This window comes from Equus caballus, chromosome 21, assembly GCF_041296265.1.
Source record: "Equus caballus isolate H_3958 breed thoroughbred chromosome 21, TB-T2T, whole genome shotgun sequence".
Classification (NCBI taxonomy): domain Eukaryota; kingdom Metazoa; phylum Chordata; class Mammalia; order Perissodactyla; family Equidae; genus Equus; species Equus caballus.
In genome coordinates, this window is record NC_091704.1 from 16,719,318 (window position 1) to 16,746,566 (window position 27,249).

General features: G+C 60.6%; 2 protein-coding genes across 21 annotated transcripts in view; both read left to right on the forward strand.

The window, feature by feature from the left end:
- Nucleotides 1–23,118, forward strand: part of MYO9B (myosin IXB) — an 84,902-nt gene extending 61,784 nt beyond the window's left edge. For 4 of the 20 annotated variants that reach the window (XM_070246626.1, XM_070246632.1, XM_070246629.1 and 1 more), the window contains 26 exons: nucleotides 385–424; nucleotides 1,426–1,548; nucleotides 2,457–2,537; nucleotides 4,273–4,383; nucleotides 5,715–5,837; nucleotides 7,035–7,184; nucleotides 7,267–7,433; nucleotides 8,137–9,057; nucleotides 9,767–9,845; nucleotides 10,026–10,150; nucleotides 12,279–12,412; nucleotides 12,635–12,825; nucleotides 14,368–14,466; nucleotides 14,562–14,735; nucleotides 14,828–14,869; nucleotides 15,087–15,198; nucleotides 16,200–16,273; nucleotides 16,805–16,997; nucleotides 17,125–17,253; nucleotides 17,514–17,619; nucleotides 17,900–18,031; nucleotides 19,685–19,808; nucleotides 20,268–20,315; nucleotides 20,653–20,799; nucleotides 21,481–21,604; nucleotides 21,725–23,118. In XM_070246626.1, coding sequence (XP_070102727.1) covers nucleotides 385–424; nucleotides 1,426–1,548; nucleotides 2,457–2,537; nucleotides 4,273–4,383; nucleotides 5,715–5,837; nucleotides 7,035–7,184; nucleotides 7,267–7,433; nucleotides 8,137–9,057; nucleotides 9,767–9,845; nucleotides 10,026–10,150; nucleotides 12,279–12,412; nucleotides 12,635–12,825; nucleotides 14,368–14,466; nucleotides 14,562–14,735; nucleotides 14,828–14,869; nucleotides 15,087–15,198; nucleotides 16,200–16,273; nucleotides 16,805–16,997; nucleotides 17,125–17,253; nucleotides 17,514–17,619; nucleotides 17,900–18,031; nucleotides 19,685–19,808; nucleotides 20,268–20,315; nucleotides 20,653–20,799; nucleotides 21,481–21,604; nucleotides 21,725–22,152 — 4,177 coding nt within the window. In that variant the 3' untranslated portion in view covers nucleotides 22,153–23,118. Of the gene's footprint in view, nucleotides 1–384; nucleotides 425–1,425; nucleotides 1,549–2,456; nucleotides 2,538–4,272; nucleotides 4,384–5,714; nucleotides 5,838–7,034; nucleotides 7,185–7,266; nucleotides 7,434–8,136; nucleotides 9,058–9,766; nucleotides 9,846–10,025; nucleotides 10,151–12,278; nucleotides 12,413–12,634; nucleotides 12,826–14,367; nucleotides 14,467–14,561; nucleotides 14,736–14,827; nucleotides 14,870–15,086; nucleotides 15,199–16,199; nucleotides 16,274–16,804; nucleotides 16,998–17,124; nucleotides 17,254–17,513; nucleotides 17,620–17,899; nucleotides 18,032–19,684; nucleotides 19,809–20,267; nucleotides 20,316–20,652; nucleotides 20,800–21,476; nucleotides 21,617–21,724 lie in introns of all 20 variants that reach the window. The other 16 variants (XM_070246627.1, XM_070246633.1, XM_070246630.1 and 13 more) reach the window with 10 other exon arrangements.
- Nucleotides 23,119–24,456: 1,338 nt separating this feature from the next.
- Nucleotides 24,457–27,221, forward strand: USE1 (unconventional SNARE in the ER 1). The gene is made up of 8 exons (XM_001503032.5): nucleotides 24,457–24,591; nucleotides 24,884–24,933; nucleotides 25,057–25,135; nucleotides 25,230–25,382; nucleotides 25,844–25,856; nucleotides 26,306–26,333; nucleotides 26,598–26,772; nucleotides 27,017–27,221. Exons 1-8 carry the CDS (start codon nucleotides 24,490–24,492, stop codon nucleotides 27,197–27,199), a joined length of 783 nt encoding a protein of 260 aa, XP_001503082.1. The 5' UTR covers nucleotides 24,457–24,489; the 3' UTR covers nucleotides 27,200–27,221.
- The last annotated feature ends 28 nt before the right edge of the window (nucleotides 27,222–27,249 follow it).

The following is a 27,249-nucleotide window of genomic DNA, read 5'->3' on the forward strand; positions in this document are numbered from 1 at the left end:
CAGCTCCTAATAGAGCTGGGACAGCTGGTAGGCATCGGGACCGTGCAGGTCCCTGGAAGCTCCAGTTGGGGCGTCCCACTGTCGTTTTGTGGGATCCATCAGCTCCCCGTGGCCTCCCCACACGGACGCACGTTCTGCCCTACCATAGGGTACCAGCGCCCCTGCTCCCGGACGCCTGGGGTCCCCCACCCAGGCCCACGCAGCGGCATGGGCACCCCGAGGCGCCTGCTGAGCGGCCGCGGGTCCTGGGGCGGCGCGCTGCGCTTGCGCTTCTCACCGGCTCTGCGCTCGCTCGTCTAACCCGCCAGGCGTGGCTTGCTGAACTAACCAGATCCAGACGCCACGGGCCTTCTGTTCACAAAACCGTTTTTACTATTTTGACAGGAAAAATAAAGGTACCAAACAAAAGCAGACCATCCCAAAGGTAAACACGCAACACTGTCTCTTGCCACCTGGCTCTGCCCGTCTTGGGAGCGCCTGGCTCAAGGCATCTTCCAGAAAACGGGCGGGGGGCAGGGGGAGTGCTTTTAACTTCTCTGGCTTCTTCAGTTCCTTCCTTTTCTCCTCCTTCCCCTCCAAAAAAGTGTCTCCTGTTGAAATGATTTGGAGCTGTCTTTGTTTGGGTGTCCTAGAAGCAGAGCCTGAGACGAGGGTATTGGCGCAGGTGGTGGGTAGGGGGCACTCCCAGGAGAAGGAGGGGGGGAGGCGCTGGGGGCAGGGAAGGCCGAGCAAGGAGGTGGGCTCAGCCTGACCCCGTGGGACCAGGAGCATGAACAGCACTTCAGAGCTCATCCTGCCCAGAGGCAAAGGGACCCTCCTGTTGGACACCCACATCAGAGTCTAGCCACAAGCCACCTCCAGAGGGCAGGATGGGACACAGCACCTCTGGGCATCCAGGGAAAGAAGGCCCTGCAACCAGGGTAGTCCCACCAGGAAGGGGGCAGCCCGGTGTCACTGGCAGCCAAGACCCCGGCTACCGGCCTCTGGTGGAGTGCACCTGGCACTCTGTCTGGTCTCCACGTACAGCGTGCAGATGGAGGACAAGGTTTTCAGAAGAGTAAGAGCAGCCTTGCGGTCTGGCCAGGAGATGGGACAGTGCAGGTCCCTCTTACCACCTGCTAGTAAGGATTGGCGTGTGTGGGAGGACACCCGGGTAAACTCACGCAGAAGCACGTGGGTGGCCCTCCCTGAGCTGTGCAGAGGGCAGGCCGTGCGCCACAGCCCTTGGCTTCCGGGCAGAAGAGGCTGTAATTAGTCGTCCTGGAGCCCGGCTCCGTCCCAGGGTCACCCCTGCCGCCCACCAGGCCCGCCTGCCACCTGGCACTCATGAGGGGGCGTAGTCCTGGCTCCAGGGCCGTGTGCCATGGCTCCCTGTGCCTGTTGGGGCCTGGGGAGGGCAGGCCAGACCCTGTGCATCTGTCCTAGAATCTGCTGGACTCCAAGTCCCTGAAGCTCATCATCAGCATGACCCTGCACGACCGCACCACCAAGTCGCTGCTGCACCTGCACAAGAAGAAGAAGCCGCCCAGCATCAGCGCCCAGTTCCAGGTAGGCGGCCGCAGAGCTAGGAGCCACACCACACCCAGCCTGCCACTCGCCTGGCGTGGCCGGGGTAACCCAGCACGGGGAGCTGGTCGTCATCCTCAGGGTTCCCAACCTTGACGCTGCTTGACATGGGCTGGATCATTCTCGGGGACGGGGCCGTCCTGTGCATTATGGGACACCGAACAGCATCCCTGGCCTCCACCCACCTGATGCCAGTAGCATCCTCCAGTCATGACAACCAAAGATGTCTCTAGTCGTTGTCACATGCCCCTGGAGGGGCAGAGTCACCCATGGTTTAGAACCACTGCGTTAAAAGGAGCACAAGTTAGCTTGTTAGTTACCATGACTGCTCGGCTGTGTCCTTGGGTCATGGTTCCCTTTTTTCCCTGGCTGCAAGGAAGCTCAGGGATGCCTTTGTTTTTTAGGGGGTCCAATGGATGCTGACCCTCACCATTAGTTTTGTTGTTCCTTCCCTCTTTCCTCAATCTGAGTCTCATGTTCCCACCTCGGCTTTTTTGTGATTACCTCATGTGGGAACTCCCACAAATCCTTTTTGGAAACAGCAGGCCAGAGACCGAAATCCCCGCATCCTTGGTCCCTGCTGAGGCTGATGCGTGTTTTAAGTCCCTGGAAGGAGTTCATTTAGTCCCACCCCCTCCCACCTTCCACCTGAGACAAAGACAAGAGCTGGGTGGCCCTGGGAAGATGGTGGTTCCCAGCTGCAAGGACCCTGCAGCCCCCTTGGGGGCTCCCAGGGGTAGTGCAGCCTTTGGTCAGAACATCCAGCTGCAACCTCCCATGTCCTGCATCAGCATGTACACCCCCCGCTGACCCCAGCAGGAACTGGGTCCCCTCCCACTGAGCAGCACGCCCCTGGGGTCCCAGCTCAGCGTCCTCTCTCTCTTCCCCAGACATCCCTCAGCAAGCTCCTGGAGGCGCTGGGGAAGGCGGAGCCCTTCTTCATCCGCTGCATCCGCTCCAACGCCGAGAAGGTGAGGGCTCCGCATCTCGGGAAGGTGAAGGCCAGGGTCTGGCGGCTCAGCAGGGGGTGCTCCTGCCTCAGCCTTGGGGTGGGGGCGCCAGGAGAGGCCTCAGGGAACCAAGTGTCTACACCAGTTCCGGGAGCTGTAAACAGCATGCCGTAGCCGCCCAGGCCTGGAGGGGGGTCAGCAGGAAGCAGCGAGGGCAGCCTGGTGGCCAAGAGCAGGGACGTCATCTGGAATGTGGAGGGTTCCCAGAGAAGGTTTGCAAGAAGAGGGACAGATCGGGGGTGCTCCTCAGATACATCCCAACGTGGCCAGTGCAGAGAATGTACCAGAAGAGAGGGGCAGAGGTTGTGCAGCAGGAACACAGAGCCTGCTGCTCATCCAGAAGTTTCTAGAAAAGACTGTTGGAGCACAGAGGGGCAGTTCTCAATGCTGGGCTTCCTTTGCCCCAAGGGTCCACTGGCCATTCCATCCCCTCAGGGACTTTGGGGGGACTGCTCGGGATCTGGGCTCCCTCCCGGGGGGAGTAGACACCTGGGCGGGTGCCTCCTGGCCACTGTGTCCGCCCACCTGTCCCCATCTCTGCGTTCCCCACTTCCTGGGCTCTCTCCTGCTCCTGGGAGGCTCTGCTAACGTCCAGAGCCTGGCTTCTCCCTGCGGGGACTGCAGCTTCCGTCTTCCCAGACAAGGACCCAGAACCATTCCCTCTCTCCCGTTCCCGGGAGGTGCCCACTGGTGTCTCAGAGATTCTCTGAGTTCTCCCATTGGGATTCTTACTTCAGTTTTGGGCAACTCAAGAAATGTTCCATCAACACCTGCTCTGGACAGGGGCCATGCCACTAGATTGTTCTTTGCCATGGGGACCATCCTGTGCACTAGAGAGTGTTGAGCAGCATCCCTGGTTTCCAAGAGCCCACCAGATGCCAGAAGCACCCCCTGCCCAGTCGTGACAACCGTCCTTTCATGCCCTTCCGTCCCCTCCATCCACTTAAAATAACATCCACCAGCACGGAGGCTGGGCCCCTCAGCTCCAGGCTGGAAGCCCACTGAGGCAGGTCGTTTCCAGCCCCTCCAGCGGCGAGCATCTCTGTGTCCCTGTCAGCCCTTCGGTTTCCCCCTCCTCCTCTGGGCCTTCACCAGCTGTTCCCTGCCCTCCTCCCTCTGCCCATTCCCTCCTCAGCCCTCAGCCCAGGATCCCCTCTCTTGTGACACCTCCCACAGGGGCCTGGGCAGTGTCCGGCCCGTCCACGTGTGCATCTGGCCCCCATGCAGCGCCATGTGCTCCTCCTGCCGAGTCCCCAGCAGTTTCCCCAGAGCCTGGCACAGAGCACAAGCTCAGCGTAGGTTTGGGTTGAGGCCCTTAGAAAATAATTCTTTGCAGCAAATTATCTTAAATTAGGCAGTAAGGCGTGGCATCTGTCTCCCAGATGCCAGGGAGCAGAGCAGATCAGCTGCCAAGTTTTCTAGAAGAGATGAATGCCTCGAGCACTGCTGCTGAGCGGCCCCATCTCTTTATTCCAACGACTGTCTGGAGTGAGGAAAGACAAACGGATCCCCAGGGGCCCACAGCTGCCGTGCTGGGGACATTCCCAGACCTGGACTGTGTCTGTATCTTGAAGCCCGTGATAGAGCAGTCCCATAGGAATTGGCACCTCGCCCCACAGCTCCCTGTCCCTGGCCACCAACCAGCTCAGGCGTCTGCCCGGGGACACCTACCCTGACCACTCACATCCCATTTCAGAAAGAGCTATGTTTCGACGACGAGCTGGTGCTGCAGCAGCTGCGCTACACGGGCATGCTGGAGACCGTACGGATCCGGAGGTCTGGCTACAGCGCCAAGTACACGTTTCAGGTACGGCACACACACACATTCACATGCGTGGCTGCCCGTGACGCAGGCCGCTTCCCTGTCCCAGGGAGAGCACTTCTCTGCGATGTGAACCCGGCAGGTTACTTTACACCAGGGCTTCTCCCCGCCAGCACTGTTGGCATTTGCCGGATCATTTTCTGGTGTGGGAGGCCAGTTTCCTTGCAGAGGTGGCTGAGCCCAGCCAAGCCTTGAAGGGTACGGAGGTGTTTAGCCAGGCCAGGAAGAGGGAATCGCACCAGTGGATCCCCATGCAGCTCTGCCCTTCACTGAGCATCTTAAAAAGCGATGGGTGCTTTTATACCCAGCTCTTTTATTCTGGCAACCAGCAGTGGCAGGGCCGGTTCCTCTCTCTTTCCCCTGTACAGAAACTAAGGCCCAGGGAGGTGATGACTTCAGAGAGTGCTCCCTGGGCTTCGTACAAACACGGAGGATCATTGGTAACCTCAATTCAGTGAAGATCAAATTGCGAGAGCAGCTTCTCAACCACAGCACCACTGACACTTGGGGCAGGTCACCCTCTGTGGGGGGCCGTCCTGGGCACTGCAGGGTGTGGAGCAGCATCCCTGGCCTCCACCCACTCGATGCCAGGAGCATCCCACCCCTGAGTTGTGACAACCAAAAATGTCTCGACATCACTGAACCTCCCCAGGCGTCAGCCTGGCCTGGGTTGAGAACCCTGCTTCATGCCATGAGTTGGCACTACCCGTGTGGCGCCTGAGTGAGCTCTGGGCCTGAAGCCAGAGGTGGCGGCTCCTGGTCCGCATTCAGGCTTTACCCACCTGGCTCCAGGGACTTGGCTTCATCAGGGCATGCCTCTCTTTTCTCGTCCACCCGCTGGAAATAAGGGCTTCCTGATCCTGTATAAATAGGAAAGGCAAAATTACAGAAAAGGGAAAACATGCTCATGTGTTTTACTAATGCTTGGCTCTTAAAATTTGAAATAATTTACTTACAAAGTGCATCTCTCCAGCTGTGATGCAGCCCTTTAACGAGCTGTAGACTCCCAGGGGTGGCCCCGCCTCCCCCCGCCAACTCCCAGGGGCAGCCACCCCCCAACAGTGCCAGCACCCACAGTGCTCGACAGCCCCTCGCTGACTGACTGAAGGACCCAGTCCTCTGTGTCTGCGAGGCTCTTTCTTAAGCTTTAGGCCGTTTCAGAAGGTCTGAGATTTTAGATTTGTCGATCCCGTTGACGTCGAGCCAAGTTTTGGCTTTGCAAACTCGGCTTGACCCGGGAACTGCTGGAACCCTGTCTCCTTGGTGGTGGTGGAAACGCTCACTCGTCTTCTCCTTTCTTGGCCCGAATCACCCAGGATTTCATCGAGCAGTTCCAGGTGCTGCTGCCCAAGAACGCCCAGCCGTGCAGAGAGGTCATCTCCGCCCTGCTGGAGAAGATGGACGTAGACAAGAGGAGCTACCAGATCGGGAAGACCAAGGTCAGCGTCCCCACCTCGGGGCGGCCGCACAGCCGTGCCCCACCCTCCACTGCACACACGGTGCTCCAGGGCCACGCGCTGAAAAGGAAGGGGCTCTGCTGAGGAAGTGCGTCTCTTGGGGCCCAGCACAGTGTCCCCCCGGGAGGCAGAGGTGCACACCCAAGGGGCGGGGCTCGGGCAGCAGGCCTGTTTACCATTTTCTCCTGGGTGGGCTCGGGACGATCACAGCACACCACAGTGCTCGGGGCCGGTCAGCACCCTCCGCCATGGCACCACGGTGCTTGGGGCTGGTCCACACCCTGCGCCACGGCCCCATGGTGCTCGGAGCCGGTCAGCACCCTCTGCAGTGCCTGGAGAAGGGCTCCTTTGCTCGCCTTCCCTGCAGAAACCGCCTCGCGCCTCTCCGTGTGTGTCGGTTGCTTCTTGTCAGGGCGCTGCCTGCTGTCCTTGTCTAGCAAGTGCCAGGGACACCTCCCCATTAGGACTTCGCCTGCTGTGAAAAATCCCCTCGTGGTTCCCCAACAAGTTAATCACAGAGTCACCAGGTGACCCAGCAATTCTGCATCTAGGTATCGACCCAAAAGAACTGAAAACCAGTGTGCAAACTAAACCTTATGTACACATGTGCTCAGCAGCACTAGTCACAATCACCAAAAGGTAGGAACAGCCCAAGCGTCCGTCATCAGATGATGGATGAACAAAATGTGGTCTGTCTGTACAATGGACTAGTACTCAGCCGTTAAAAGGGAAGAGGCTACAACAGGGATGAAGCTCGAAAACCTCATGCCAAGTGAGAGAAGCCAGACACAGAAGGCCACATAGTGTGTGATCCCTTTTATGTGAAATGTCCAGAACAGGCAAATCCACAGAGACAGAAGCAGATTGGTGATTGCCAGGGGCTGGGGAGGGACTGCTCATGAGGATGGGGGTCTCCTTTTGGGGTGACAGGAATGTCCTGGAGCTGGATAGATAGGTTGTGCAACATTGTGAATGTGCTAAAACCCACTGAAGTCTTTACTTTAAATGGTGAATTCCACATCATGTGAATTCTGTCTCGGTACATTTAGAAAAACTCCCCCGGGTCAGGTCAGGGAGCACACAAGCTTGGTCTCCCTCGCTCCCGCGGTGGACTGTGCAGACCACCCAGGCACAGGGCTTCCAGGGCCACGCTGACCAACCTGTGCCCACACCCACCAGGTTTTCCTGAAGGAGACAGAGAGGCAGGCCCTGCAGGAGACGCTGCACCGTGAGGTCGTACGGAAGATCCTGCTCCTGCAGAGCTGGTTCCGGATGGTGCTGGAACGCCGGCACTTCCTGCAGATGAGGCGGGCGGCCATCACCATTCAGGTGCCGGGCGGGCCCCACCGGCCAGGCAGAGGGCGGCTGGGAGGGTGCACACCTGGCCCCTGAACACCCACTTCACCTGCAGGCCTGCTGGCGGTCCTACCGTGTCCGGCGGGCGCTGGAGAGAACACAGGCGGCTGTGTGCCTCCAGGCCGCGTGGAGGGGCTACCAGCGGCGGATGGCCTACCGGCGCCACAGACAGAGCATCATCCGCCTGCAGAGCCTCTGCCGGGGACACCTTCAGCGCAAGAGGTGAGCAGAGCAGGGCCCCTGCCTGCTCCCCCAGAACATTCTGGAAGCCAGGAAGTTCACTCACTCTGTAGCTGCCTGAGATACCGTCCATCTGGCAGAGCTGTCAGATTGTCATTCTGGATGCAGGGAGGCTGGAGAGAGGCTGGTGGGAACCCAGCCGTCTGGCCACCTGGGACCACAGGGAGATGTACCAGGGCTGGTGGATGTCTCTCACTGGCAAAGCCTCATGGCGCCATTGCTGCACTCGGTCTCTGCCGGGGACCCCCGCTGCACCTGCCCACTCCAGGCCAGTCAGCGAGCACCTGGATTCAGAGGTGGAGGCTTCAGACCACCAGGACCGGCCTGCAGCAGGCTCCCTCCCCCTGCGCTCATGCACGGGGAGCTCAGGGACCCCAAGGGCATTCAGGGATTTCTTAACAGATCGTTCTCACCTAATCAGCCAGGCCAACCCAGGACAGAGGTGACTATGATGACAAGGGGCCATCCTCTGTACCCACTTCCTGGCTGAGGAGCTTCCTTCTTTCTGGAAGCATCTCTGAGCACCAGGGTCACACCACTCGGTAGAGGCAGAGCCCAGCCCCTAGCCCGAGGGCAGCACAGAGGTCCCACCAGGATGTAGCTCAGAGGTCCCCATGCCCTGGGGGATTCTGGAGGCCGTGTGCCTGTTGGTTCCTGAACCTTCCCCTTTTCTCTCCTCACACAGCTTCAGCCAGATGGTTGCAGAGAAGCAGAAGGCAGAGGAGAGGGAGAGGGAAGCGCAGCGAGCCACAGGGGACGAGATCTCCGAGGGCGAGCCAGGCCAGGCGGCCGGGCAGGAGCTGGGGGCCGAGCAGAGCCTGGAACTGACGGAGGACAACGAGCATTTGGCAGTGCAGCCCGAGGTGTGTCCAAGCGACCAGCCCCCGGCGCAGAGGTCCCACTCCGAGAAGGAGGTCCCGAGCCCAGAGAAGGCTCTCCTACCCCAGAAAAATGCTGCTGAAAGTCATGAGAAAGTGCCCAGCAGCCGGGAGAAGCGTGAGTCGCGGCGGCAGAGAGGGCTGGAGCACGTGAAGCTCCAGAACAGACACATCCAGTCCTGTAGGGAAGAGAATGCCCTCAGAGAACCTTCCGGAAGGGCTGTCTTGGAGCAAGAGGAGAGCGTCCCTGAAGACAAAAAGGAAAGCAGACAAGATGAAACGCCTTCAGACGCGGGGTTGGAGGTGGAGAACGCTTCTCCTCAAAAGCAGCCTGAAGAGCCACCGCAGGCCGTGCTAGCCAGCCAGGTCTCGAGGGAAGCCGTGGAGGCATTCCAGAGTGAGAGCCCAAGGCCCAGCCACATGGAACGGCCCACCAGCCTGGCCCTGGACAGCAGGGTCAGTGCACCAGCCCCCAGCACCACCCCTGAGACCCCCAAGGACAAAAGCAAGCCAGTGGGTGGCCTGAGGACGCAAGACAGGCCCGAGAGCCCGGGAGGCTCCACCCAGATCCAGCGGTACCGGGACTCGGACTCCGAGCGGCTGGCCACTGCCGTGGAGCTGTGGCGGGGCAAGAAGCTAGTGGCCGCCAGTTCCAGCGCCATGCTGAGCCAGTCCCTGGACCTCAGCGAGCGGCACCGGGCAGTCGGGGCCCCTCTCACGCCCACAGAGTAAGCCCCGCACCCTCATTTGTCCGAGCACCATGAGTGCCAGGCCCAGGTGGGTGGGCAGGGTGGGGGATGCACAGCCAGAGGCCCAGCAGCAGGACCAGGGCAGCACCATGCAACCCCAAAGCAGTGAGCAGCTCCAGGCCAAGAGCTGGCCCCAGGTGTGTGGCAGCCCCGAGGGGGGCAGGCGAAAGTAAAGATGAGGCACCTGCCCAGGGCCACCCAACTGGGGCCTGGCCAGGAGCCTAAGCCACAGGAGCTGTGTTCACAGAGAAAGCCCCAGGCCTGGGGGCAGTGGCCCCTCAGGTCGAGGTCCCCGCTCCCTGGCCCTCCTGGGCCTCAGTTCCTCAACGAATGGGACTGATGGCACTCACCCGGGGGTCAAGGCAGAAGCCGCCTCACCCTCAGTTGGGTAAACCCCCAAGTGACCCCCAATCTCCAGATCTCCATCCCAGAGGCCTGCGCGGCCAAAGGAGAGAGGAGTCAGAGGAGGACGCAGACCTTCTGCCAGGGCAGGCTTTCCCAGCCTCGGCCACGGACCCCCAGAGCCGGCTCATCTCTGGGATGGGGCCATCCACGCACTGTGGGGTGCAGAGCAGCACCCCTGGCCTCTGCCCACTACATGCCAGGAGTACCTTCTCAGGTCACGACAACCTAAAGTGTCTCCTAACTTGTGTTTGTTGATACAAGCCACATTTCTGTCATCTCACAGGGAGAGGCGCATTTCCTTATCTGCTAGCGACGTCTCCAAGCTCCTCCCGTCCCCGTCCCCGTCCCCGTCCAAGACTCAGGTAAAGCTTCAGCTGCAGCTCTCGCCCCTCAGGTCCCAGCCCACCGCTGGCCTGGCCACCCCAGCTCTGTCCTAAGGACAGCTTAGGAGGAAAGAGACGTCCCCAAGATGCAGGGACCCCTGCCTTCCCTCCCACGAGGGCTGCCTGCCTTTGCTCATGGAACAGCCTGCTCTCTTGCAGCCTTCTCCGGAAACGGTGGATGGGGAGCCGAGCACGAAGAGGCCAGCCGTCCAGAAGAAGAAGTCGGGTGACACTTCCTCTGGCGCAGATTTGGGGCTGTCGCCAGGCTCCCAGACCGACTCCAAGTAAGTGCCGGGTTTGGGAGAGCACTCTGGCCACCAGAGGACAGACAGGGTCCCTGCTGAGGCCTCCAGCCTCTGAGCAGGCTGGTCTCCTAAACCGACGGCCTAGACAATGCGCGGTCAGGCAGGCGTCTTCTCCTTAGCAGCTTCGGGAGGAGAGCGCGCGTGGAGCCCAGATTGTGGCCACGTTGGGGTGAAACGATTCCTGCTGAAGCCTAGAGCCGATCTTGGTCACTTCTTCTGGGTCCACAGACGGCTAACGTTTTACTTTTTATGGAATCAGAACCAGCTCCCAGCTCCCCCATCCCTCCCTCTGGAACCCCTCCTGGGTCCTCAGATAGAAAAAACTGGGCCAGGGCCAGCCCAGTGGTGTAGCAGTTAAGCTCGCACATTCTGCTTCGGCGGCCTGGGGTTCGCCAGTTCGGATCCCAGGTGCGGACATGGCACCGCTCGGCAAGCCATGCTGTGGCAGGCGTCCCACGTATAAAGTAGAGGAAGATGGGCACGGATGTGAGCTCAGGGCCAGTCTTCCTCAGCAAAAAGAGGAGGATTGGCAGCAGATGTTAGCTCAGGGCTAATCTTCCTCATAAAAAAAAAAAAGAGAAGAAAAAAGAAAAAATTGGGCCAGGGCTCTATCCCCAGAAAGCCCCTGCCAGAGTGCTCTGGGTAGTTCCAGCTCAGAGCAGAGGGGATGGGCTGTGGCACAGGGGAGCTCTGATCTGAAAGCTGAGGTGGGTGTAGAACAGGCTTATGGCGGGGGTGGAGAGCCCCCCACGGCACGGGGACCCCACCACCAAAACAAAGCACCTCAAACCAGGTGGCTTCAAACAGCAGGAATTTCTCTCACAGCCTGGAGGCCAGAAGTCCAAAATCAAGGTGTCGCAGGGCCGCGCTCCCTCCAGAGGCTCCAGGGGAGGGTCCGTCCTGCCTCGCCAGCTTCTGGGGGCCCAGGCGTCCCTTGGCTTGTGGCTGCATTACTCCAATCTCTGCCTCTGTCTTCGAATGACATTCTTCTCTCCTCTGCGTTGTCTTTTTCTCTTAGAAGGACACTTGTCATTGGATTGTGGCCCGTCTGGGTAATCCGGGATGATCTCGTCTGGAGATCCTTCACTTCGTGTCTTAGTCCATTCAGGCTGCTGTAACAAAACCCCACAGATCAAGCGGCTTAAACAACATTTACTTCTCACGGTTCTGGAGGCTGGAAGCCCAAGATCAAGGCGCCAGCAGATTCAGTATCTGGTGGGGCCACTCCTGGTTCACAGACGGCATCTTCTCACTGTGTCCTCACATGACCGAAGAGGCCAGAGAGATCTCTAGGCTCCCTTTTATAAGGGCACTAATCCCATCATGGCTCCATTCTCACGACCTAATCACCTCCCAACGCCCCCCCTCAACACTGTCACTTTGGGGGTTGGGCGTCAGCATATGAATTTGTCAGGACACACACATTCAGATCCATAGCATTTAGTCACATGTGCAAAGACCCTTTTCCCAAATAAGGTCAGGCTCACAGGCCCTGAGGGTTAGCACAGGGACACTTCTTTTTAGGGGCCACCATTCAGTCACCACACCTCCAGTAGCCACAGTACATGATTTGGCATTTATTCTTCCTGATGTTTTTCCTAACCTGTGCCTGTAAAAACACGTGAGGGGGCGGGGGGAGTGTTATTCACTTTTTAATAAAAAATGGGGTCACACTTCTGCCTAGCATCTAGCATTTTCACCTGACTCCCCTGTCATTCACACAAATCGACCATATTTTTAGTAGCATCCCATTCCACTGATAACCAAGAAAGGGGCCATTTCTCTCTACAGTAAGATGATCCTTTTTGTTTTTTTAAGATTTTATTTTTTCCTTTTTCTCCCCAAAGTCCCCCGGTACATAGTTGTATATTCTTCGTTGTGGGTCCTTCTAGTTGTGGCATGTGAGATGCTGCCTCAGCGTGGCCTGACGAGCAGTGCCATGTCCGCGCCCAGGATTCGAACCAACGAAACACTGGGCCGCCTGCAGCAGAGCGCGCGAACTCAACCACTCGGCCATGGGGCCAGCCCCAAGATGATCCTTTTTTCAGCCTTACATCCATTTTCATTTTCTGAGGTTTTAAATGGAGCCTGTCACTTTCTCCTACAGATCTACATTTAAGAGACTTTTCCTGCCTAAGAACAAGGATAAAAAATATAGCCTAGAGGGCGTGGAGGAGACAGAGAGCTCAGTAGCTGGGAACGTCGTGCTGGAAGCTGCCACCATGAAGAAGAATCTAGAAGGTTGGTCACCCACAGCCTCAGCACCAGGGCGGGGCCCTCAGGCATGTGGATGGTCCCCAGGTCGGGCCTCGGGCACAGGGCTTCAGGGCTGGTCCCGGCCCCCCAGGGCGCTCTATAGCTGTGGAACCCCAGCGTGCCGTGGTGTGGGGTCCTGGCTCTCAAGGGGCTGATGAGTGTCCTCCCCAGAACCCGCCCTTGCCACTCGCTCCTTCTCCCCTCCAGCCCCCTCCAGCCACCAGCACCGCCACGCCACCAGCGAGAAGCCTGCCAAGGAGCCAGGAGGCAAAGGGAAGAAGAACAGAAACCTCAAGATCGGCAAAATCACAGTGTCAGAGAAGTGGCGGGAGTCGGTGTTCCGCAAAATCACTAACGCCAACGAGCTCAAGTACCTGGATGAGTTCCTGCTCAACAAGGTGAGCCGGCCACGGGTACACGGGAGGAGGGTGCACTTGCAGGGTCGGACCCAGGCCTCCCCAGAAGGGGCCTCATCACCAGCAGAGTTTTTCAAGCTGCCACACAGTAGCCCTTAGTGGGCCGATGCAGGAACTTTCAACATAAAGTCCAGGTGCAGAGTTTCAACACACAGAAAGTTCCAGAAACCAGCCACTTATTCCTAAGTTTGGCATCAGCTTGTTTTCTCGAAACCCAGCCTGGGCTCACGTGAGACCATTTGGAGCCTCATTTATCTCGCTCAGTGTGAACCTTTACATTTCATGCAGGATGTCAGTGGGTCTTATTATGGGGGCTGCACAGCACTTCTGGAACCATGGTACATCCAAAGCATCTGATTCTGGGACGTTCCAGTCCCAAGGGCCTCCTGTGAGGGGTTGTGGTCCGTGTGGGGGTCGTCTAGAGCATGTGTGTGCATACGCGCATGCCTGGGTCCGGCACCCAGCAGGTGCGTTTTGTCCTGTGGTCCCCACCCTGGAAGGTTGAAATCCGTGGTGAGCATCTCGTGTGTTGTTTCACAGCGCCCCTTGGGCAGCTGCACCACTTTCTCGCACACACGAGGAAGTGGGAACACTGCCATCCAGAATGACCGTCCGTGCAGGGCACTGCACACACCGTGTCCCACCAGGCTGTCCTTGGGTCCTGCCGCCTTCCCTTGTCCTACCACTCAGCCACACCTGGCCATGAACTTCCTACAGATAGGTGTCACTTAATAATGGGGACACGTTCTGAGAAATGCATCCTGAGGCAATCCTGTTATGCGAACATCATAGCACGTACTTAGGCAAACTTAGCAGGTGTTGCCCACCGCACGCCTGGGCTCCGTGGTGCTGATCTTACAGGACTACCGTCATCTGTGCCGTCCATTGGTGGTCGAAACGTCGTAATACGGCGCATGACTTTTTTTTATTTGGAGGACACTTTTACAAAAGGTACTTGGTCCGAGGCAGACACCGATTGAGCGCTTAGTGTGCAGCGGCAGTGAATAAGCCGTGGCCTGTGCTTGGGGTGTTTACAGTCCAGCTGCGGGTGATCTCCCGGCAGACGGGGGTACCCGGGGTCTCTGCAGCATGGCAATGGGCTTTCGGGGACACTGAGGGGCCAGGGGGCCCTGTGAAGGGCAGGGGCATCAGGAAATGAGCAGGCTGTTTGAGGCAGCCCTGGTCCAGAAGCGAGGCTGGGCACCGAGCACCTGTAAGACAGCAGGAAGGGCCCCAGCGAAATCAGCAGGTCTCAACGGGGCGAGCCTGCCCCATGGGACACTCGTCCTCATGCCTGGGGAGTGCTGCCAGCATCCAGCGGCTTGAGGCCAGGGGCGCCGCTTCACACCCCACAGTGAGCACTCCAGCCACAGATGCCGGTGGCTTTGACCTGGGCTGACGGGATCAGAGAGACCGGGACTGGCTGGAGGGCCCGGCTATTCTCCTGCGAGCCTGGGGGAGCCAGGGAAGGGCCTGGGACGGGGCAGAGCGGTGGGGTCAGCGCAGCTCTCCCTCCCTCTCCAGATAAACGACCTCCGTTCCCAGAAGACTCCTATCGAGAGCTTATTCATCGAGGCCACCGAGAAGTTCAGGAGCAACCTCAAAACCATGTACTCCGTCCCCGTACGTGGACTCCCAGCCCCGGGAGGGCCCCCACGGCGAGCCCCTGGGCGCCCCTGTCAGTCCGTCCCGTGGGGTCACACCTTGCATCCCCGCAGAACGGGAAGATCCACGTTGGCTACAAGGACCTGATGGAGAACTACCAGATCGTCGTGAGCAACCTGGCGGCCGAGCGTGGGGAGAAGGACCCCAACCTGGTCCTCAACCTCTTCCAGTCGCTGCTTGACGAGTTCACGCGTGGGTACACCAAGAACGACTTCGAGCCACCCAAGGTGGGTGCTGTCCCTCCACGGAGGGCAGGGCTGGCTGAGGGCTGGGGTGCTCCCAGGGGCCCACGCGGACCTCACCTCTGTGCTCCTCTCAGCAGAGCAAAGCCCAGAAGAAGAAGCGGAAGCAGGAACGTGCTGTGAGTATGTGTGTGCATGTGCGTGTGTGAGTGTGCACACATATGAGCATAGGTACAAGTGTCTGTGGGGGCGTCTTCCCGCTGCCCAGCCTAAGGAACCCTAGTCATGAATGAGCAGGTTGTCTGAGCTGCTACAGGCAGCGTCCACACTGGGCAGCCCATGGCGACCCCATGGGGGTGTGCCCCCGCCACTCAGCACCGCCTCCGTGGCCCCCAGGTCCAGCAGCACAACGGGCACGTGTTCGCCAGCTACCAGGTGAGCATCCCGCAGTCGTGCGAGCAGTGCCTCTCCTACATCTGGCTCATGGACAAGGCCCTGCTCTGTAGTGGTGAGTGTCCCCGACCCCCACCACCCCCGGCGTCACCCACCATGCCCCATGACTCCACTACCACACCCCCAACCACCAACCATGTCCCTGACCCTTCACTGTGTACCAGGGCCTTCACCCCAGCCTCAGGGCAGATCTTTCTGGAACACTGCCCAGCCCCATCTCACCCACTAAGACCCCCATCGTCACCCTGGGGCAGAGCCCAGTTCTTCGCTGGCCCTGAGCGCCACCCCCTGCAGCCTCCCCGCCACACCCCCATCCAGGCAGGTCAGAGGTCCCACCTCCAGACCTTCGCACACGCTGCTCCCGCTGCCTGGGTCGACAGTGAGTCCAGCTATCCCCACAGGGGGCTCTGAGAGACAAGGCGCAGCTCAGGATGACCAGGCTGGCCCTCACTCAGGTAGCCAGGAGATGACCAAGCCAGGACCAGAGCCCAGTCGGCCCCTGGAGGCCCAGCAGGGTCAAGTGGGCCTCTAGCACTTGTATTTTCTTGACAAAACCAGCAGGGACTGGCTCCCTTTTCGCCCCAGGGTCTCCTTTCCCCATGGCCCTGTGTGAGCTGCGGTCCAGCACCCCTATCCGTCATAAATACTGGGCACTTGGCGCTGTCCTGAGACAAGGACATCTGGATACTCCTCCTTTCTGTCATAGCTGATTTCCTCTCTGTGCGTGACATCAGCTGATAGTTGGAGGCTTGCTATTGTTGGGAGAAACAAAAGTAATGTCACTTGTGCCACTGTAATTGGCTGAGTCCCCAGGGCCACCACCTGGCAGGACTGAGGCCCAGGCCCCCCAAACCCCTGCTGCTTGTCCTGATGGTCAGGCTGGCTCTGAGGCCACTGACGGTCTCCAGTTATGGACACCTGCCCACGCGGCTTCCTCACCAGGGAACCAGGGCAGAGATCCATATAGTGTGAGTTTAGAAGCTAGTCGGCAGGCCCCCAGCCACTGGGACCTGGGGCCCCTGCCACACCATCTGTGACCCCCTCATGACCTCCTAGTGTGCAAGATGACCTGCCACAAGAAGTGCGTACACAAGATCCAGACCTACTGCTCTTACACATGCGGGAGGAAGGTGAGCCCACTGTGGCCAGGAACTTTCCAGAATGACACTGTCATTCCAGGGCCGGGTGCCTGGGGGAGGCCATCCTGAGAGGTGTGGAGGAGAGGGGGTGCTTGACGTGAGGTCAGGGAATGGCGTCAGGCAGGAGCAAGGAGCTGACGTAGGGGGAGCCCTCCTGCAGCAGAGCACCCCGGCCCTGTCAGAGGCCGCAAGGTCCCCCGAGGCAGGAGCTGGCCTCTGTGTGCCTCTGAGACTCCTGGCCCTGCTCCTCCCTCCTCCCAGTGGAAGGCAGGCCCCTGACTCTGCACAGGATGGAGGTGGGGTCCCGAGCACTGGGACTGCGGCAGGAGCCAGGGTCGGCTGCTCCAAAGGGGCCACAGGTGCTCCACATAGGGGGCCCAATGTCCATCGAGCTGCCTGGAGCCCCCAGCAGCCTGCAAGGGGGAACGAGGGACAAGGAGGGATGGGGCCCACAGAGGAGATACAAGGGGCAGCCAGGGAGGACAACTAGCCTGGGCCTGACTGCCACCCCTGGCCTTGCAGAGCGAGCCAGGTGCCGAGCCGGGCCACTTCGGCGTGTGTGTGGACAGTCTGACCAGCGACAAGGCCTCAGTGCCCATTGTGCTGGAGAAGCTTCTGGAACATGTGGAGATGCATGGCCTGTACACCGAGGGCCTCTACCGCAAGTCTGGCGCTGCCAACCGCACACGGGAGCTCCGGCAGGCGCTACAGACAGGTGGGTGCTGTGGGAGGTCGGGCCTGCAGACAGGTAGGTGTTGAGGGCAGGGGGGCACCAGGCTTGGCTCTGGGTGCCCCGCTCCTGCCTGCACTGTGCCCACTGGCCACACCCCCTCTCCTGACAGACCCCACGGCGGTCAAGCTGGAGAACTTCCCCATCCACGCCATCACCGGGGTGCTCAAGCAGTGGCTGCGGGAGCTGCCTGAGCCCCTCATGACCTTTGCCCAGTACGGCGACTTCCTCCGAGCCGTTGGTGAGTGCCCCAGCAGCGGCCAGGGGAGGCAGGTGGCTGAGGTCAGGGGTGGGAGCTGCCAGTGCTCACCGTGAACAGCCAGGAAGATAGGACCACCCTGTCACAGCTGAGAAACTCAGGCCTGGGGTGGGCCGGGACCCTTCTGTGGCCCTGCATTCTTGCCACACATCCGTCCCGGCCCCCCGTGGTGGGAGGCTCCCCGGCGCTCCAGGGCGTGTTGGGGTGGTCCCCCAGGGAGCTGACGCCCCGGGCCCTCCTAGAGCTGCCGGAGAAGCAGGAGCAGCTGGCCGCCATCTACGCCGTCCTGGAGCACCTGCCGGAAGCCAACCACAACTCCCTGGAGCGGCTCATCTTCCACCTCGTCAAGCAAGTGCCCGCCCGCCCGCTCTTTGAGGGGTGGGGTCCCCGCCAGGAACCCCGCCAACAGCATTCCCGGGGCCGGTGCTCCGGTGGTTCCGCGCCAGGCCGCGGGCCTGGGTTGGGGGTCTGCAAGGAGCCCTAGCTTCTTTGGGGCAGCTCTCCATGCTGCGGAAGCGAGCGTGTCACACCACCCAGCTGTGGTGGCACTTTCCCCACAGCAGCCCAGGGCTCTGGACTCTGGTCTAGGGGCTCCCTGGCCGCCCCCTAAGTGATGCTCACCACGCAGGGTGGCCCAGCTCGAGGACGTGAACCGCATGTCGCCCAGCGCGCTAGCCATCATCTTCGCACCCTGCCTCCTGCGCTGCCCTGACAACTCGGACCCACTGACCAGCATGAAGGACGTCCTCAAGATCACCACGTGAGTGCCAGGCCCGGCCGGCCCCCAACCCCAGCTCACACCCAGCACAGCCCAGCGAGGGACCCCATGACGAACGGGACAGCCCAATCTGGAATCCTGGGCCAGCTCAGTCCCGCTGTGTGTAGACCCGCATGCAGAAAAAAGTCCAGAAGACAACACCTGGATCGAGACGGCCTGGGTGGTGTCCCTGAGCCCTGGGGTCGGGGTAGACTTCTTTTGGTAATTTTACTTGTCTTTCTTTAAAACGTGCTCTAATGAGCACACGTGACTTTTGCACTAAGCCCAATCTTCTAACCAAGCCTGGACGTGAGGCGCTGGCTGCTGTGTGTGGGGAGGGTCGCCCCTCCCACGTGGGGGCCCAGAAGCAGCCCCCACAGCACGGGGCCCAGACCTGGGCAGAGACCCAGTAGCGTCTCTCCTCAAGCAGTGAGGGCGAAGCTTCCAAGTTCTTTTGAGGCTAGAGAACCAAAAAAGAAGAGAAACTTCTCATCTCTCATGTCAGGGCGAGGGGCAGACGGTGACCCCCAGCATTCTGGGCTGTGGTAGCAGTGAACCCCACAGCAACAGAAGTGATGCTCTGGCGCTTCTGTCCCCGGAGCCATCTTCCAAAGCTCTCAGCGGGCTCCCCAGGAAAACTCAGGAGGTCCTCAGACGTCAGTCACTAAGAGGACGCTGTTTAGGCTGCGAGTTGTGAAAATAAGAACCTGTCACCCTAGGCGGTTTCATGAGGCAAAGACACGAAGAAGGCCCGACACTGCGTCCCCAGGCCGTGCTCGTCACAGTTAGTGAACAGTGACAGGCGGTGAGAAGAGCCCACCGTGGCCCTCACACCACCTGGTGGCGGCGTGGTGTTGTCGACAGATTTGTTGTGGCCTCTTCCAGCACATGCTTTGGTCTTCTTTTCTTATGTTGTCATGATGGTGGGAAACTGAGTTGTGACTGCCTCTCCATCCAGGCTGAATCTCCCCCAGTACTGACCACTCTGGGCTGAGTCCCCCCCAGTACTGACCACTCTCGGTTGAGTCTCCCCTGGTACTGATCACTCTGGGCTGAGTGCCCCCTGTTACTGACCACTCTGGGCTGAGTCCCCACCTAGTACTGACCACTCTGGGCTGAGTCCTCCTGGTACTGATCACTCTGGGCTGAGTCCTCCTGGTACTGATCACTCTGGGCTGAGTCCCCCCTATTACTGACCACTCTGGGCTGAGTCCCCCTGGTACTGACCACTGAACAGATGTGTGGCAGTGAGAACACACGTTCAATGGCCCTTGGGGCTGGTTGCCTGCAGCCCCTGGGACTAACCGCACTGGCTCCCTGCGCCTCGTACTTCCGCGTGAGGCAGGACTGTCCCCACCTGCAGGGAGCCTAGGAGGGGCTGTTCACTCCGACTCGTCATACCAGCCCTCCTCTTTCATACAACAAGGCTTTGGAGGTAGGGACTCAAGCTCAGAGGGGTGGAGTGAGCTGCCCTAGGTCACACAGTGAGTGAGCAGGGCTGAGGCCGGAGCCACAGCCGTGTCCTTGGCCCTGTCTGGTCTCTGGGTGGGTCTCTGCGCGGCCACTGCTCCCCAGTCTCCAGCCAGCGCCTCCCTGGACGCAGGGGCTCCCACACCCACAACCCCTGGAACGGTAACTGAGTCGCCTTCTCCACAGGTGTGTAGAGATGCTGATCAAGGAGCAGTTGAGGAAGTACAAGGTGAAGATGGAGGAGATCAGCCAGCTGGAGACCGCAGAGAGCATCGCCGTCCGGAGACTCTCGCTCCTGCGCCAGAACACTGTGAGCGTGTGTGACGAGCGTGTGTGACGGGCCCACGGTGGGCACGGCCTCTGGTGGGGCGGGGCTCGGGCATTAGGGCTGGTCCCGCTTCACTGCTTGGACTCCCAGGACACCCTTGGCCATAGGCAGTTGGCCAGGGGCGTCACGGCAGCAGGCTCAGAAACCGAGTCCCCGCCTCGGCCAAATGCCCATCGTCCTCGAGGGACCTGTCACCCACTTGGTGGTGGTTTGGGTCATCCTCTGGCCTGTCTCTTGCTGACCTGGGCCCTGCCCACAGGGAAGTGTTCCCACAGCAGAAGTGGCTCCACGGTGCAGGGTGGAGGGTGGGAAGTGGGTTCTGCACTCTGTGGGAGGGCTATGTCCTTGTCCCTACGGTCGGATGTGGCCAGATGCCGATGATGCACACCTGTGTCGGGGTCATGGCCCCCAGTGGTCACCCTCTGTTCATCTCTTCCCCAGCCATGGCCTCTCCAGCTGGGGTTTTCGTCTCCCTATGAGGGGGTGCTGGTATGTACGTGCGTAGCGGCCTGCCCTGCATGTCTCCTGGAGCGGTGCATGCTAGGGTTCCCCTCGCCCTAGGGCCTTTGTAGGATAGACCTTTCTGAAGTGCATGCTGGGGGAGGCCCGTTGCCTGCTGACCACCTGTGTGAGAAGGATGACTAACCAGCCGAGCACTGGCCACCCGGGCCCTACGTGACCCCTGGAGAAGCCTCACTAAGCCCAGCCACCCATGGCAGAACTAACCTTCCTGGCGCTCACACTGCTCTCTCCACCCGCCGGCAGTGAGCCCTGCCTATCCGCCCGCCCGGAGGGGCCGGCCAGACCTGCCGCTTCTCTGTTGCAGAACAAGAGCCCCAAGGCCCGGGGGAACAGCAGCGGCGGCCCAGAGGAGCTGGAGGTGCTGCCGGAGGAGGAGGCGGCCGGCGGCGACGAGGACCGCGAGAAGGAGATCCTCATGGAGCGGATCCAGTCCATCAAGGAGGAGAAGCAAGTGCCCCTCCATCCCCTTCGCACCCTCCCACACGGTCTGGCCCCATTCACAGGCCCCTCCGCCACAGGGGACCTGGCCGTTAGCCGGCTGCCCGGCTAGGCTCGTGCCGTCGTCCAGGACCCACCTCGCAGAGTGCCGCTGTCCTAGAGCACGACTTAGGGCTCTGTTTAAACCCCATGCTTGGCCACAGGGAACCACGGGGAGAAGAGGCAACAGAGGAGTGATGCCCGAACTTTGTCTGGAAGTTGGCATTAGCTAGGGTGACTGACGAATTTATTGTCCAGGCAAGATGTGAATGTCAAGGGGGTGCTGCCAGGACAACAGAAGTGACCCGGGCTGCCTGGCCACCCTAGCCCTAGGAACAGGGTAGAGCAATGCAGGTGGAGGGAAGAAACACACGCAAAGGTCCTGAGGCAGGAGCTCCTCACCAACTCAGTCCTGGCCCAGGTGCCTGGCTTCCCTCAGCACCCTGACACCTTCCTCCCATGAGCATCACAGGGCCAGGGACAGTGTGGGCCAGGTGTGCTGTGGGGGTTTGGGTGGGGTGCCGGGGGCAGGGAGTTCCATCCAGGATCAGGATGGCCTGCCTCTGTCCCCTACCCGCCTGGCACTTTCCCTGGGGTGGTCTTTCACCATAGGAACAGCCTTGGACACTGTGCCCTTCCCCACCCCCCCAGGGAGGACATCACCTACCGGCTGCCAGAGCTGGACCCGAGGGGCTCTGACGAGGAGAATCTGGACTCGGAGACGTCGGCCAGCACCGAGAGCCTGTTGGAAGAGCGGGCCGGGCGGGGGGCCTCGGAAGGTCAGTATTAAGGTAGCGTCTGCTTTTTTCCTTCCCATGTCCACCGCCAGCCGGCCCCGGGATGAGGGTCCATCTGCCGGCCCTGAAGCTGCAGTAACCCCGCCATCTGTCTCTCAAAAGGGCCCCCTGCGCCTGCTCTCTCCTGCCCCAGTGCGCCCGCCCTGAACCCCCTCCCCGCAGTGGCCGCCCCTCCACGACGAAGGCCATCGTCCTTCGCGACGGTCAGAGGGAAGACCCCCCGGCGGACCCCAATCATGCCCACGGCCAACATCAAGCTCCCACCCGGCCTGCCCTTCCACCTCTCCTTCCACCTCCCCGGCCGGGCACCGGGTGCCCCAGAGGCTACTGCCCCCGTCAGGCGCCGAGAGCCGCCGGCCCGCCGCCCAGACCAGGTACACTCCGTGTACATCACGCCCGATGCCCACCTGCCCGTGCGGGGCATTCAGGAGCCCCTAGACGAGGACAGCCAGCCACCTGGGGCCAAGCGGAGGTACTCGGACCCCCCAACCTACTGCCTGCCGCCCGCCTCGGGCCAGGCCAATGGCTGAGGGCCCACCGCTGCCAGAGTCTGCACGTCTGAGGACAGCCCAGAGCCAGCATTTGGCTCTCCAAGAAGGATCCGGAATGAAAAGCCCCAAAAGCGATGTGGGGTGGGCACCGGCTCCTAGAGCAGAGTCCAAGTGGGGAGAGGCCAGCTGAGGCCAGGCCGCCCTCGCGGAGCCCCCACGCCGCGCGCATGTGCCCGCCCACAGCACCCAATCGGCCAGCGGCCCGTCTCCCACCTCCCATTTTGTACTTTTTTTACAGTAACTGTTTCTTTGTGCGTGGTTTACATAACTTTAAACTGTAACAGCCTTAACGGAAGACCAAATTGTTTTTTATTTGTGTGTGTACCAACTTTTATATTAACGCCCTGCATCTCCTTCATAACCTGTACCTGAGTCTTCGGAGGCCGCCCACACAGCTGCCCACCTCGGAGGCTCAGCCCCGCCCGCGCCAAGTGCGACCCTGCACCAGGGGTTTGGACACTTGGGCCACCTGACTGCCTCAGTCTCTCTTGGACTCATGCTCTGGCCTGGCTGGTGGCTACCTGGCCACGGTGCATTTGAGGGAGCACGGCAGCCATCCGTGGGGATCGAGGCTGTCGGCTGAGCCAGGACACGAAGTGGGGGCAGCCTCCACCCGGGGCACCAGAGACCTCACGTCCCAGGGAGACTCCAGTGTGGCTGTCATTCCTCTGTCCACCACGCCCTGGACTCCGGAGGCTGTAGGAGGCCGCCCTTGGCACTGCCCTGATGAGGCAGCACAGGAGCCAGCGACTCAGGAGGACCCCGCTCACCAGCAGGGAGGGCAAGGCCTGGGTTGTCCCGCTACAGATCAACAGTCGCAGCCTGGGGATCACCAGTGGGGCTCCTCTCAGGTTCAGCCCACTCTCCAGGCCCCTGGACACGTGACCACAGGCCTGGAACAAGAGGCGCCTCCCAGCCGTGTGAAATAAAGACAAAGTGCTGAGAGAGGTTTGCGTGCGGTTCCTGCTCACAAGGCTCTGCTCCGGGTTGGAGGGCCAGGGCTGGTGGGGGGAGTCGGGGCGGGGGGGGGGGGTCCACCCTGTGGCTGCCGCCAAGGGGCTTGCAGGGCAGGGCCTTGTGCTGCTTGTCTGGAAGGCCCTGCCTCGATCCCCCAGCATGCGCTGTTGGATCTCACCTGTGCTCTTGACCTGGGGCAGGTGGGCTTGTGTAGTGACCCAGAAACCTGGGGGAGCAGACAGCTCCTGCAGAGTCGCATTCAGTGCAGAGAGCCTGCTGTCCAGGGGGCCGTCTCCCATTCCCCCGCTTCAGCACCCGGACTCTCCTGAGGTAGGGCTAAGTGTCAGCTGCAGGGGCCACCGGCACGTGGAGGAGTCAGTTCCTGGTGGGCTGGCAGGTGGGGCCTGTGAGGATGGGGTGGGGGGACCGTGAAGAACTTGAGTGCAGATGGCACATGCCAGAGGGTTGGGGGCTTCTCCAAGACCACACAGCCAGGGTGGGGTGGGGCTGGGCTCCAGACTCGGCCCCATCAGCCTCTGGAACTCCCCCTTATCCATCCTGGACTTGGTCTCCTCCATGGGACTTTGCAAGGACACGAGGCCCACCAGTGTGACTGGGACAGCGGTGACCTGAGGGCTGCATGCCAGGCTCCGGTCCCCATGAAGCCCCATCCTCACCGCGTGCACTCCAGAAGTGGGGCTCGCAGGACTGGCCTCGGCTTCCTGGGGCCCTTGGCGGGCTGGGACTGGGTTCTCTCCACAGGAGTCTGAGCCTTAGGGGTGACCCGGCCCCGCCTGCCGCTCCCAGAGCTAACTCGTGTCCCCCTAGAGGCTAGCACTGTCCCACTGCCCGTTCCCCAAGGGAGGAAACAGGCCCAGAAACAGCGGGCGGATGGAGTCAGAGTCAGGCTGGCATCCGGAAGCTCGTAACCGCAGAAGGTTGGATGGGCCCCTAAGCCGGGCCAGGGCCTCTCCCCAGGAAGAAATCAGGGAAGGGGGCCTGGATGCGGAAGAGCTCAGTGTGGGGAGAATCCAGGCAGCAGTGGGTGTCGGGGAGGAACTTTGAGCAGGGGAAAAGGAACGAACAGAGGACGCGTTGCACTTGGGCCTGACACCGCAGGAGCTGGTCCTTTCCACCCTTCCTGAGGGTTAATATGCTCACGAGGAAAAGCAGGCGATTCAGCCCTGAGTAACTACGGACTGAACGGCTCCTCTCCTTGAAGACATTACTTCCGCCCCAAACAAAGATGGAACGGCAAACGAGTGGAGCACAGCAACCCAGAGGGAAGCCAAGTGAAGGCACTTCCGCCCTCTCTTGAGATGGCGCCAGCGGAAGGGGCGGGGAACCACCGTGGGGGTGATGGCGGCGTCGAGGCTGGAGCTCAACCTGGTGCGGCTGCTGTGCCGCTGCGAGGTGATGGCAGCGGAGAAGAGGGACCCAGACGAGTGGCGTCTGGAGAAGGTGAGGGGAGCCCGCGGGATTGCGTAGAGCCCAACTCCCCGACGGTGGTCCCGGAGCTGGCAGGCACCGAGCCCAACTCCCCTGCCCCAACTGCCACCCTGGCCACGCCCCTTCCGGTCGGCTCCGCCACGTCCACCTGCAGCTCCCTCCTCTGGAGTTCCTCTAGCCACGCCTCCTTGGTGCTTGGCCCCTCCCACCATAGCCCCGCCCCTTATTGGCTCTGACGCCTTTGAGCAGGATGGGGAAGGGTGGAAGTGGGGGACCGGGCTGATACCCCACTTTCCCTCCCCAGTACGTGGGAGCGCTTGAGGACATGCTGCAAGCCCTGAAAGCCCAGGCGAGGTGAGTGTTGGCGGCCAGAGAGGTTTCACATCCGGAGTGGGGGTAGAGCTCAGGGCCCTTGCAGGCACCTGCCCTGAACTGGGCCAGCGGGCAGGTCGTCTTTGTCCGCTTCTCGCCTTCCAGCAAACCGGCCTCCGAGGTCATCAATGAGTATTCCCGCAAGGTCGATTTTCTGAAGGGGATGTTGCAGGCAGAGAAGCTGGTAAGCAGGGCCACCACCGCTGCCTCAGCCCTCATCACCACTCCCCTGGGTCCCCAGGCCCTGCCCTCTGGTGACCCTCGCCCCTCTTCTGCAGACCTCCTCCTCCGAGAAGGCACTAGCCAACCAATTCCTGGCCCCTGGCCGCGTGCCCACCACAGCCAGGGAGCGGATACCTGCCACGAAGACAGTGCATCTGCAGTCACGGGCACGGTACACCAACGAGATGCGGGACGAGCTGCTTGGCACGGTAGGGCCCTTCTGGTCCTGAGAGCCCTCTGGTCAGTGACAGGAGTTCAATGCCTGGGGGTGGCCCGAACAACAAACACTGTCAGGTGCAGGGACCCTAGGGGCCCAAGAGCCTACGCCCTGGGCCATCAGACAAGGCTTCCCAACAGAGGGATGCTGTGGCCGGGGCATGGATAGGTGAGTAGGAGTTTGGTACAGGGCAAAAATAACATATGTTTGGTTCAGACAACTTTATTCCTCCGTAAAATAGGAGGACAAGTGCGTTTCTGAGCACTTTACTTGCATCAGGTAAACCCTTCAAAATGTGAGCTGTTATCAGTTTATAGATGAAGAAACTGAGGCTCATAGGTCACGGAACTTGCCCAGGGCCCTGACTGAGGGTGGGGAGTTTCAGGAGCAGAAAGGACAGGTTTGGGGCCATAACAAAGTGGGTGACTTCATGCCCCTCCCTTTTTGCCACAGGACTCTGCCGGAGGTGAGTCAGCCTGAGCAGAACAGGACTTGGGGCCCAGCTACCTGGGACAGGACACATGTCCTTGCTGCCCCACGTGCCCCGTGCCTAGCCTCATCTCACAGCCCAGGCCAAGTGTCCCGGGGGGGGTCACTGAGTTATGCCTGGAGCGGGGGCTAGGACAGAGGAAGTGGACCCCAGAGGAAACTGAGCTGGACACCCCCAGCCCATGGGGCCAAGGTTCAGCTGGAGGGAGGGACCTGGGGCCTGAGGAGTCCAGAGCAAGGCAAGGAAACTTCTGAGAAGAGGGGGCATTTGAGCTCGGGCTCTGAAGCGTGATGAGGAGCCCACCAGGCCGCAGCCAAGACTGAAGGGGCGCCATGAGCAGCAGGCCTGCTAGAGGCAGTGGTCAGGAGGCCAGTCGGCAGGAGGCCAACCCCTCCTTCTTTCTGCTGGGCCTGTTTCCCTTCCAGAGCCCGAGCTGGACGTGAGGAAGAGAACGTGAGTGTCTTCAGCCCTGGGGCAGCACCAGGGGGCGGGGGGCTGGATGAACCTGGGGCCACTGAGGCGCCGTGAGCACCTAAACCACCAATCAGCAGCCCCTTCTGGGGACTCTCTTCCCAGAAGCCAGAGCAAAGAAGGGATAACTGAGCCCCAAGCAGGGCAGTGGCTGGAGCCATAACCTCTGGGCTCCTTGGGCACATGTCGGTCTCTTCCCCTCCCCCCCCATCTCGTGCCCACCTGTCCACCCCTGTGTGGGGTCAGCGGGGTGGCAGGGCCCAGGCCAGGGAATGAGAAGCAGTCGGCAGCCGAGTTAGACCTCGTCCTGCAGCGACACCAGAGCCTCCAGGAGAAGCTGGCAGAGGAGATGCTAGGCCTGGCCCGGAGCCTCAAAACCAACACGCTGGCCGCCCAGAGTGTCATCAAGAAGGACAACCAGGTGTGAGGATTGTGGGAACTCTGCACTCTCTGCCTTGGGTCATCTGAGAAGGTTTCCCAGCAGAGGGGAATGGTGACTGGGGCTTGGCTGGAGAAATAGGAGTTTGGTAGAAAACAAAAACGGCATTCCCAGCAGAGGAAACGGCACCAACAAGGGCCAAGAGGTGCAGACTTTGCCCCAGGGTGTTAGGGGGAGGCCACAGTTGGCCCCAGTCCTGTTGATATTCTCCCCACCTCACCCACAGACCCTGTCACACTCACTCAAGATGGCTGACCAGAACCTGGAAAAGCTGAAGACAGAATCAGAGCGGCTGGAACAGCACACACAGAAGTCGGTCAACTGGCTGCTCTGGGCCATGCTTATTATAGTCTGCTTCATCTTCATCAGCACGATCCTCTTCATCCGGATCATGCCCAAACTCAAATAAAGACCTGGCCTGGCCCGCCTCATCCTTCTGTCCTTTGTCTGCCCTCCACC

What these genes read in the sequence shown, in the direction of transcription:
- USE1 (XM_001503032.5), top strand. Translation starts at nt 24,490, where the DNA reads ATGGCGGCGTCGAGGCTGGAGCTCAACCTGGTGCGGCTGCTGTGCCGC. An exon ending in GCCCTGAAAGCCCAGGCGAG is followed by an intron (nt 24,934 to 25,056) that starts GTGAGTGTTGGC and finishes CTCGCCTTCCAG; the next exon opens with CAAACCGGCCTCCGAGGTCA. An exon ending in TCATCAAGAAGGACAACCAG is followed by an intron (nt 26,773 to 27,016) that starts GTGTGAGGATTG and finishes CCTCACCCACAG; the next exon opens with ACCCTGTCACACTCACTCAA.